This window comes from Gouania willdenowi, chromosome 11 (genome assembly GCF_900634775.1).
Source record: "Gouania willdenowi chromosome 11, fGouWil2.1, whole genome shotgun sequence".
Lineage (NCBI taxonomy): Eukaryota > Metazoa > Chordata > Actinopteri > Blenniiformes > Gobiesocidae > Gouania > Gouania willdenowi.
Genome location: NC_041054.1, coordinates 27,368,612 through 27,380,975, shown reverse-complemented (window position 1 = coordinate 27,380,975; position 12,364 = coordinate 27,368,612). Strand labels below are relative to the sequence as shown.

Sequence of the window (12,364 nt, the reverse complement as noted above, 5' to 3'; positions counted from 1 at the left end):
TTGATTGAGTGTTTCAAAATCAAAAAGACCTTTTTAGAAGTACTTACACATGATGGAGTGGGTACAAAACAACGTTTCTGCACACCTGCAATGAAAAAAGAAGCAGAGGTTCTTATTTTTCAGTTGAAATGTCATCATATAGCATTTTAAAACTGTACATTGTTTTTTCCATGTATACAATCACTTACACTGCAGCTCACGATTGAGTCTTTATAGAGAGATGAGGATTTCATGCTCCTCAAAGGAGATGTCGATGACTGGCTGCCTCTGTGTTTCAACACTTTCCAGGTCAGACCCTATAAATCATACGCACATAGGTTATATAGCACATGGAATACTGGAAATGACATTGTATAACTTTATAAAATACATGTTAAGAATATATATAGAGAAAAACCTTCCTACCTTCATTTCGAAAGTCCCAGCCGTCTATATTTGATGGTTTGAGTTGCTGTGCATTCAGGTTTATTGGCTACAGGAAATAAAGAAAACATTATTATTATTACTATTGCTATTAACCACAATATAGACTGTAGAGTATCAATGCAGATTATACAGCAATCATCTCGGCCAGGGAAGGGCAACTTTTATCACAACGGTGTCACGAAAATGTGATTGACTGATCATCTGAGGGTGACTTTCATGTCAGAATTTAGAATAATGAGCAATTGGTATATTTAAACTCTCATTTCATCAGTTCCTCATTTTATTATTGTTTGGTTTAAAGCATTCAAATGTGTGTATTTTTGTTGCCATTTTTTGATCATTTTTCTGTGCTTTTGTGGTCATTTTGTAAACTTTATTTTACTCACATTTGTTGTCAATTTAGGTGTGTTTTGGGGATTATTTTTGGGTGCTTTTGTTTTCATTTTGTGTATTTTTATTGTCATTTTGTGTATTTGACCCTCATTTGTTGTCCATTTGTGTGTTTTTGGAGTTATTTATATATTTCACTGTCACTTTGTTTGTTTTTGGAGTCAATTTGGGCATTTACCCTTGGCCACCAGTTGCCCTTGTCTGTTCAAGGCCATTCACATGTATAAATGGGGATGTAAACAATAACAGTGAGCACATACAGAAGGTTTCCCCCATTTATTAAGTATGAAAACCTGCTCTGCAAAGTTGAGCCACAATATTTTGTCTTGAGAAGCGTTGCTGATCACTTTTATGAACAAAAATTCACAAAGAGGCTTCAAACCTGACTCTACAAGTTCAAACTCACCCACTGAGACTGACTGACTAGGCTCAACTCAACACCCCACGGACACCGCCGTCCCCCATCACACACACACACACAGTGGCGCCGCCAACCGGAATACTGTACGTACTGTGCAAGGTGTGGAAAAAAATAATAATTTAAAGGGTTTTTTTATTGTTTGTGGGAGGGGATAATACAGTTGCTGGTTTGTAATAGGCTAAACATGCTGAGTGCACCTGTTTTTTAAGTCAATTAACTGAAGCCAAACATAAAGGCCAATGATTGTCATTAATGACATTAGGTTGCTTTCACGTGACATCACATTGCTGCATTGCGAGAGCGCAAAATTCAGATGGAGGGCAGGAAGTAAAGTAGCTTGAGAATGTGAAATAATCAAAATGCCCATGTTTTGTGTAGTTTACGGCTGCTCCAATCGTTCTAACCAAGAAAAGGAAAAGAGATTTTATAGAGAACCAAAGATTGTCGTTCACAAAGGTGACAAATTTAAAAAGCTCACAGAAAAAGTGGATTTTAAACTTAAGTCTGCGGTCAGGAGAAGAAGAGTCTGCTAATGCCAGTGTTTGTAGCAGTTGTTAAGTAGGTAGCTTGTCATTAAATACTCATTTTCTAAGTAATGATAATTGTTAGTATGTGACAAACAAACCTCTTGTATCCTTGACTGTCAGGCTAATGTTTGAAATCTAATCCTGGCAGCGCCACTGCACACACACACTTACACTGACATACAGGCATCTGCATGCATGTACCTGAGGGGTCAGATGTCTGTTCCCTGGAGGCCAAGGCTGAGTGCAAGGGTTTCTACAGCTGCTCCCTGGTGGTTTATATCCTTTAGTTGATGTTTTACCTACAAAAAAAAAAAAAAAAATTATTTCAAATTGTTAGTACCTCGAGTTTCCAAAAACAAAACTATAAATCATTGAATATGTTTGTCAGTATTGTGTTGAACTTGCTTGCAGTGAAGGTGTATTGTGAGTGCAGTCTAACAGGTGCTGCTTACATCGTGCAATACAAATTCCTAGAATCGTTTTCTTTTTTACCTTAGGGGTCTTTTACTTTGAAAATGCATGAAAATGTTTTTTGTCGAACATCTACAAAAATTAGTAAAAAATGACACAAATGTGCCTAACGAAAACAAAATCAACCCAATGATGAGGATATAGATTTTAAAATAGGAGGAAACATAAAACAATGGAAACAAAAACAATAATACTACATTTCTGAATTAATATTCTAAATATCATGATATCAGTAATGTATATAAAACAAACCAAGGCAATTGTGCAGTTACAGTAATACAATGTCCCACTCTGTACTATACACTACAAACTCACTGAGTTTATATACTCTCTACTTTATATGACAAGTATGATTAGGATGATGATCGTTCCCACTGAAGTATATTTCCAAGTTTCCCAGGATGCATTTGGAACATACGACGACAAAAACCTGAAGTACACTGAAGCTAAATATCTCTGTTGATTCTCCACTTTTGAAAGTTCTGAAAGCATTTTAAGTGAGAAAGTGACCAAAAAGAAAATCAACATGTGCTCATTTGTTACATAAAACCTGCGTAAACACATTTAATGCCGACCCTCCATTGTTCTACTGACCAAGCTTCCGGTTAACTTCAAAACAAGAGCCCTATTTACAAAAGCGTTGAAATAAACTAATGGAAGAAAAGAAGAGATGCTTTTATTTTGAAAAGGGGATGTTTGATTTTTAGCTTGAAGCCGGTCCCAGGACCATTTTACATTCCGTTCGCAATGCATCATGGGACTGTTGAGTATGACTAGTGTGTCTACCATGCATTCTTAAAAAATGTCCCAATATAGTTTACATATGGGTATTTCTCGTGTACTTAATCTTTCCATACTATCTAATGTGAACACACACATACTAAATTTGACGTCAGACTTAGTATGAGTAGTTTCCAACACAGCCCTTGTCTGCTTTGCTTTTAGTTGTTGTATAAATAACTAAGATATACTTTACCTTCCTTTGGCGTCAGGCCTCTACGAAGTCCTTGCCAGAGCTGAGTAACCTCTTCGTCTGTGGGAGTGAGCTGTAACTTCTTTGACGATGTCTCTCTTGCTCTGCTATGGGCGTCCTGGTGTAACGAGGTGTGTGGGGTCTTAGAGTTGTCCTCTGAGAATGTGGGGATGAATGCTGATGGTAGAGGTGCATATGCAGCATGGCTTCTGTCTGCTGGGGTTACATGTGATGTTTGAGCCGCACCATATGGAGCCTTTGGATCACATGCTGTCCATCCTTTCACCGCCCTCGTTCGAGGTGGTAGACGGGGAATCATGCTCTTCCCTTTGCTTTTGGCAATCCGACTCAGCTCGGCGGCGGATTGAGGTCGTACCAGAATGCACTTTGGTGTTGTGGAGGAAACAGGAAATGCTCTGGCTGCGGCGGCATGCTCTCTCCGGGGGACCTCAAGGCCAGCTCTCCTGTTGCAGTCCTGTGGCACCGTGACCTCATTTGTGTCATCTAGGACCAAGCTGACTTGAACCCCGACCTCAGTCCAGGTCTTTTTTGTACGGTGAGAAGCCGTGGAGTCTGCAAGCCTGGGAGCTCCTGGGGGTGTGGTTGCAAGTGGCTGGTGGTCCTCGTAGTCGTTTCTTAACTGAATAAATTCAGCCGACTTGTTGGAGTTCTGCTTCTGAGCTTCTTCCTCTAAATGCAGCCAACGAACCTTCTTTTTCACTGCATTGCTGCCTTCTGTTTTCTTTAACTTTGCTTCTGTTAATTCAATGCTGTCCCTTATTGTCTCTTGTTTTTTAAAGCCCAAATGTCCTGACTTTTTTTCAGATTGATTTATTTTAAGGATTCCTTTAATGCACCCGACCTCATCCGATATATCCGAACGTCCCCCTGAAATCTGAGTCACGTGTGATTCCTCCTCAGGACCAGCAGCAGCGTCCGAGTGTGACTTCAACGTGCTCGCACTTTGTAGCGATTCTGAGTTCATTTCTGCTTGGGGTTGTAAGTTTGAAATCTTGTTGAGGTTATTGATGGATGCACTGAGGTGTTGCTGCTGAGTTAACCGATGATGCTTCTCTTGTGCCTTTTGCTGATCGTTCTCTTCTTTTACAACATTGTTTGTCAGGCTGTTGTTCAGGAAGATATTTGCAGCCTGAAACAATATTTTGTTGCTGTTTTTGTCAGGCAAATGATCTTTTTCGGCTAACTGATCAATCACCAGTTTGTCATCAAGGATCACTTTCTGTTTGAGATCCAGCAAAGCTTCTAGTTTGGGACTTAAAACCTCAGATGACCTGGCGTGCAACACAAAGGGCTCACCAATACCTCCACAAAAGTTGTAGTTGTGTGGAGCTTTCTGGAACTCTTCATGACTTAGTGTTTCAAAGGGCGTAAACTCCCATGAAGGTTTAGAAACAAGGCGCCATTCAGTTTTGTCTTGGTTGTTGTGATTGCGTTTTGTCGGTTTCTTTGGCGCCTCAACGCCGACAAGGGTCAACCCTGCATAGGGAGCTAAGTCCAATGTTGGATTGTACTGGCTGTGCAGGTTTGAAGAGGCTTTCTCCGCATTCATTAAAAACGATGAAAAGACCTGCTGATCTTTGTTTGTGTCGCAGACATCGTCCTCACACTCCAAACTGTCTTTAAACAAGAGGCAGTCAGACTGATGGATGTCCTGAAACAGAAAGCAAAGCCAAGATGTTTAGAGAAAAAGTAATTATAGCTAATTATTCATATTGTTTTTCCTTTCTATTATTCATTAACACAGCTAATTTGGACAGTTGGATAGAGCTTTGGTAGACTTTTACATTCCAATTAACATCAATGTGTGAAGTTGGTTTCACAACGGTTTAGTTCCGGACTCGGTCCGAATGGGTAAAGGACATGATAATTTTATTAACTTGGTTTGCATTAGAAACTGATCTTCTGATTCGTTCAAAACAACCTCTGGTGCAGTTACATGAACTAACTGCTTGAGGGCGCCATTACTAGAGTAGAGACTTCTCTCTGCAGAAAAACAGAAACCTGAAGAAGAGGCTCTCATCTATGGGTCAAAGCGAGCGCTTAAGAGTGCACAGAAACTTGTGCCATCTCCGTTTGTTCTTTCACAACATTCAACAATGAAGCATCAACAAGTTGACGTGCTTTTTGGTGGTTTTAAAGCCCTGTTTTGCGCTGTTGCCGGCTCTGCTGATCACCTACAATCCCATGTACTTTACTCTACGTCATCTCTGATACTTGCTGGGTTTGTTCCGCTCTGAGAGCGGTTGTGTTCACGGCGCTCCTAAACAAACTAATGGATTTTGTTTTACAAATAGGAAATGTACCAATTACACAAATACATAACGCTTCAGAAACAAACACAGCATGTTTCACACATACAAAGAAGCATGTCTTCTAGTACAAAAACAACAATATACAACTACAAAAAACTCGACTTTGGCCACTAATTTTTCACTTTGCAGATCCACACATAAATGCCAGTAAATTTTCTAAGAAATGTCCTGTTTTTTAGTTTGTACTTAAAAGGTTTTTTTTGCACTTGCTGTATTTGGTTGATTGGTGTGTTTCTTATTTGCAAAACAAAACAGTATAGCATTCGTTTGGAAACAATGTTTTTTGCAAACCACACTGAGTTTGTTTGTGAATCTTGAGTAAAACCCGTTTTATGCATTTGTGAGGTTTGACATGACTTTAGAACAGACACGGTACCTGTGGGCTGGGATCCTGTTCTGGTTTCGTTTTGTTCTGCTCCTGAACAACGTCAGTGTTGGACTCCACAGCAGAAGGCAATGGGTGATGATGGGATTTAGAAACAGTGGCTGGTTCGATAGGAATTAAGCTGCTTGATGAGAAAAACAAAGCAGAGTTATGGAATAATCAATCCATAATCAATCAAAAAGTTGAGCGAGATATTAGTACAACTGCTCACCTGGCTCTGATGGTTTCCATAGACATGAAGGAGGACTGGGAATGGGGCATATTGAAAGACCCTATAATTTGTTTCATTGCATCGTCCAGATTGATGACCTTTCCACTAAAGGCTGGAATAGCTAAGAATAATAGTTAATAAAAAAGAAAAGACATCAGTGAGTAGATATGCATGACAAAGTGCAAAAAACAGGTGCGTTTCGGATGCGACACCTGCAATTAAAAAAAAACTAAAATTAATCTTCCCAGTTTTTACAGAGGGATTCATTTTTAGATTGATTGAATGGTGATCAAGCCAATCATAGCCAGCCATTTGACAAAACCATCATTCCGAGAAGGTAAACAAAGAGTTACAGTAACAGTGATGAGTAAAGTGTAAGTAAAGTGGCAAAAAATTAGCAACAGGTGGCAAAAAAATGGTCCAAAAGTTGCAAGAAAAGAGTGAAAAGTGACTGAAATGGGCCAATAGCAGTAAAGAGTGCCAGAAAAAAATTGACAAAAAGAAGAAACGAGTGGTATGTAATGGCAAAAGGTACTTATATGGATGAAAATTGACAAAAATTGGATAAAAGTGTCAAAAAGAATTAACAAAAATGACAAACAATTAGGAAAAAGTAATATGTATTGACAAAAGGAAGCTAAAATTGAAATCTTCCAAAAGAGTTTGGGGTAAAGGGGCAAAAACGGGACAGAGGAAGTTGCAATAAGGGCCAAAAAAAGGTAAGATGTTAAAAGGTTTCTAAATTTTAAGGTTTTCTGTGGGATTTATAATTAAAATTAAGACATGAGGAGCCACATGTTGAGTATCCCTGACTAATAACAGCTTCATCATGGTTTTAGTAAATTAATTTAATAAATTAAATTTGACGGTAGCCCTGCCCTTAGAACACCCTCACTTTTAAAATCACTGCTCCACCCCTGGTAAGAGATCGACTTTTTAAATTTCAAACGACTCACTTGGTCTACGTTTCTGTGCAGGAGGCTGATTGGCTCTCCGGCAGCGCTCGGTGGCGTCCTGGATCTGCTCCCGGCGTTGCTGTAGGATCTTTTCCTCTCGACGCCTCTCCTGCATGCTCCACTGTCTGCGTCTATCGTCCAACTTCCTGTGAATAAAGGAAACAACAGACATTTGAATTTGAATTTATTGATTATTTCAAAGGGACGAAGCACATTAATAAACAGACATGCTGTAAATTATGGGGCAATGATTGTAAAGTTGTGCATTCTAAAATAAACAAATTTATAGCAACAAACCATGTTTAAAAAAGGTATATGAATTTTTACATTACTTTTGACCAGATTTACAGCAATATTTGTAATTTTTTTCTGGTAAAAATATAATGTCAATGGTAAATCTAAATAAAATCTTAAATCTAAACCTAAATGTTAAATATTAAATCTAAACGTTAAATTTTAAATCAAAATGTTACATTTAAATCTAAACTAAATGTAAAATTGTGCCGTTAGATTTAACATTCAGATTAAACATTTAGATTTAACATTCATAATGAAATGTAACATTTAGATTTAACATTTGGATTTAATATTTAACATTTAGATTTATTATTTAACATTTAGATTTAACATTGACATATATTTCTTTTACAAGAGAGAAATATCACAAATTTCACAAATATTTCTGTAAATCTAGTCAAAAGTAACATGAGAAAATTCACATACGTTTTTAAAACGTTTATTTTAGCATGCACAACTTTACAATCGACACCCCATACTTAATGAGCCAGAGTTAGCCAAAAGAGGCTCGTTTTCAACTGGTGTTTGTGGCAAGATTTTAAAAGGCAAACTTGAATATAAAAGGTATTCAAATACAGAGAGAATACAACATGATTAAAAAGAACAGACAAAATATTTACAGATAAAAAAAGAGCAGCAAGCCTGGACTAAAACTCTCAGAATTGCCAAATTACACCTAATGTGGCCAAACTTTATAGTGAGAAACACCAGTAAAGCCCTGAACCAGAACTAGAGCACTACAACATGCAGCACAGCATTGTTGATTTACACAGTAATCATTTAGTCTTTTGACTAAAATTTAGTTTCAGCCACACTCCAAACTCCACTATGGCCAAGACCAAAAAGCTGTCAAAGGACACCAGAAACTAAATTGTAGACCTGCACCAGGCTGGGAAGACTGAATCTGCAATAGGTAGCAGCTTGGTGTGAAGAAATCAACTGTGGGACCAATTATTAGAAAATGGAAGACATACAAGACCACTGATAATCTCCCTTTATCTGGGGCTCCACTCAAAATCTCACACCGTGGGGTTAAAATGATCACAAGAACAATGAGCAAAAATCCCAGAACCACACGGGGGGACCTAGTGAAAGTAACAAAGACTACCATCAGTAACACACTATGCCACCAGGGACTCAAATCCTGCAGTGCCAGACGTGTCCTGCTTAAGCCACTCCATGTCCAGGCCCGTCTGACGTTTGCTAGAGAGCATTTGGATGATCCAGAAGAGGATTGGGCGGATGTCATATGGTCAGATGAAACCAAAATAGAACTTTTTGGTAAAAACTCAACTTGTCGTGTTTGGAGGAGAAAGAACATCATACCTACTGTAAAGCATGGGGGTGGTAAGATCATGCTTTGGGGCTGTTTCTCTGCAAAGGGACCAGGATGACTGATCCTTGTAAAGGAAAGAATGAATGGGGCCATGTATCGTGAGATTTTGAGTGAAAACCTCCTTCCATCAGAAAGGGCATTGAGGGTGAAACGTGGCTGCATCTTTCAGCACGACAATGATCCCAAACACATCGCCCGGGCAACGAAGGAGTGGCTTCGTAAGAAGCATTTAAAGATCCTGGAGTGGCCTAGTCAGTCTCCAGATCTCAACCCCATAGAAAATCTTTGGAGGGAGTTGAAAGTCCGTGTTGCTTAGCGACTGCCCCAAAACATCACTGCTCTAGAGGAGATCTGCATGGAGGAATGGACCAAAATACCAGCAACAGTGTGTGAAAACCTTGTGAAGACTTACAGAAAATATTTGACCTCTGTCATTGCCAAAAAAGGGTACATTACAAAGTATTGAGATGAACTTTAGTTATTGACCAAATACATATTTTCCACCATATTTTCAAATAAATTCGTTAAAAATCCTACAATGTGATTTTCTGGATTTTTTTTCTCATTTTGTCTATCATAGTTGAGGTATACCTATGATTAAAATTACTGGCCTCTCTCATCTTTTTAAGTGTGAGAACTTGCACAATTGGTGGCTATATATCAATACTATAATCTATACTATCTATACTATAATTCAAGGGAGGTCTGTGTGGATGTGTGTCTGGATGTGTATGTGTGGAGCAAATATCTCCCCGACGCGGTGCCAGTTCGACCTGAAACTCGGTCGATGGGTTCCAAATACCCCGAGTGTGTGTATCTGTTATTTTGGAGTAATTTGGTCATTTCAAAATGTTTATTTAAATTTTATTTCACTTCTGGACGGCCCCGAAATGAAACCTAATCAACTTTTGACCTCAGGGTGTGAGTGGGAGCTAGCGCACCATGTATTGAGAGACGACTTCCGGCATCCATTTTGAAGAATTCATCCACGTTCCAAATACCCCGAGTGTGTGCATCTTGGTGACGCAAAATGGTCAATACATTAATTTTATAATTACGACTCCCTCGGTAAGAGCGCGCCACTTCCGGTTCCGGGTTCATGACGTCACCGTGTCAAAAAAAAAAAAAAAGGTCGATATTGAAAAACGTTTTTGTACCGCTAAAAGTCATTTAAGTTAATATTTCATGGTTATTTATTGTTATTCCCGTGACTCCAAACTTACTTTAAATCTGGGGTCACAGACTTCACGTCCTCCTTCGTCTCCATGAGTGTGGGCGGTGCCTGTGCTGATGGTCGTTACCTTATCGCAAACATTCTGCTTCTTCAAACAGATGAATGTAACGTTTTTGTGAGCAGATGGGTCCACTATGATTATTGTTTGTTCTGCGCAACGGTGAGTGTTTCTTCTCATATTCTACTATGTGCTAAGAAAGATGCTAGCAGCTACAATGTAAACAAACACACACGGCTGATGCGCGTGCGTGTGTGGCAGGATGAGGAACGACTCAGGTGGAGGTCAGTAGAGCTTTAATCAGTTCAGCAGCATCACAAGAATGACTGATACAAAGCGCGCCAAAACATTATAAATGGCGTGAAGCCACACCTCCTACCCATCAACCCCTTGGGTGAGAGAAATATCCCCAAGTGCTCACCACACGTACACTACATCGGGATGTACATGGTGAACTCACACATAGGGCTTTTCCACCAAGAGCGCGGAGGTTTTTTTTGCCACGTCCTTGCGTCACCACAATACGTCTGTACGTCACTGAATACGTAACTGTTTACCCATGAGCACTTGCGCCATAATGAAGCCCATGTTTTGACTGTTAACATTGTATGAATACTGTCTTATCCTACGTAAAGATTCTGCTGAACAAATGTAACCATCTTCATTGGAGTCACAGGAATCTGCGACAACATTTGTGAACACAGGTAATTATCAAAGATGTTTTATTGCTTAACAATGACCGTGTTAGCATTTGCTAAGCTACTTAGCTTCAACTACGCCTGCATAAGTACAGCAGATAAAGACAATAAGTTGATTTTGATGTTTGTTCATCATTATAGATGCTCTTAATGCTGACTGTGCACGTCCGTGAACATGCTGCTACTGGGACTCAATACGACCGAGATCTATTATTGTTGTTAATTACAGTTGGAGCCCAGTCTAAAAAAAAAAAAGCACTTTAAACTAAGCTGACGAAAATGTTAAAAGCGGTTGTTGATAAAAGCTAATTTGCATAAGCAATGTTTTGCTTTTTTTTTTTTTAAATTTTTTTAAATGTATACTTTAAGATAATTTTGTTATGTTCAATGCCTCTAATTTAGGTTAAGGTTTTTGATTTATTTTTAGTTTTATTGAACGTGTACCTGTGTCAACCAATAGGAGATAGATGGGCGGAGCCAAACTAGTCCTCAGCTTTAAGCAATGAAGTAGAGCAGATGTGAGTGAACCAGTCCGGTAAAAAAAAACATATTTAATCCAGTGGATGCAGAGTCTACCAGCTTGGATTGGATTTTGTTGATGCTTTTGAAGTGAGTATTGATTGTATTTAGATGCTCAGACAGAAAGTGTGTGCAGAATGTGGATACTGATCACGGTGTTTCATATGCTAAAGCGGCTAACGCTAGTTGGTGGTGCGGCCTGTATGAAGTGTATGGACGTGTTAAGTTTGTGAAAGACTAAGGAGAGTTTTTTTTAATATATGCAGTGGACCAGAGACACCCTCTTTAGACCGTGAAGTATAAAGAAGTTTGTACATCGTTGGATCTGCCTGTTGTTCCGGTGAGGCCCTGCTGTTTCAGTGAAGGCCTGCTGCTCAGGTGAAAGCCTGTTAGCTGAACTCAACACCGCCATCATCGAGGTTTGGGCCTCGTGCGGCTGCAGCCTATCTCAGCCCATATCATCACTTCTAATCCAAGGTTTTGTGAGTACACTTCAAGGCACAAGGTGCACGTGCTATTATTTTATTTTATTTTTTCAAAAGCTTGCTTGGCAAGTGAAGAGGCCATTTTTATGTTTGTAAGGCCACAACGATCACAAGCAACATCAGGCCTGCAACAAAAACTGAACTGAGATCTATTAGGTTGAACACAAAAACAATAGAGGAGTATTCAAAAAGTGATTTTAAAATTGAACAAAATACCTGAACCATTGTTTTATTCATTTTGTCAATTTATTTATTTTTGTAAGTTAATTTCCAGTGAGTGTGTTTATTTTTTGGTATTTTAGAGGTTACATTGATAGTTAAATGTGTATACTTTAATATAGATTTTTCTTCGTAAAAGTTAAAAAAAAATAAGTATAGTTAACTCGGTTTTTCTTTTGCTGAGTGGAGGCACCTTTAAAAAATATTTAGAAGCTGTAGGACTATTTCTTTGGTTTTTTGTATCTCCTGTTTACTATTTTTTTTTATTTAATACAAAGTAAGAGTACCCAGGACCCCGCCCATTGTCTACCACCAATCTAAATAGAATTAAACAGTGGTTACCTGGGACGGGTGTTACACAGTGATTTATAATCAATATATTTTTATTATTAGTTTGTGTCTGGCAACAAGTTATTACTTGAATGATCACTTTGATGTGGTGCTATTTATTTATTACTTTCAAATTTGTATATTTTTTGTCTTTT

General features: G+C 38.7%; 1 protein-coding gene across 1 annotated transcript; it reads right to left on the bottom strand.

Moving 5' to 3' along the window:
* Window positions 1-210: 210 nt before the first annotated feature.
* LOC114472633 (uncharacterized) lies at window positions 211-9,996 on the bottom strand. Its single transcript, XM_028461942.1, has 6 exons — window positions 9,950-9,996; window positions 7,094-7,239; window positions 6,138-6,258; window positions 5,918-6,047; window positions 3,212-4,880; window positions 211-296 (listed from the first exon to the last, which is right to left on the bottom strand). Exons 1-6 carry the CDS (start codon window positions 9,991-9,993, stop codon window positions 211-213), a joined length of 2,196 nt encoding a protein of 731 aa, XP_028317743.1. The 5' UTR covers window positions 9,994-9,996.
* Window positions 9,997-12,364: the final 2,368 nt, after the last annotated feature.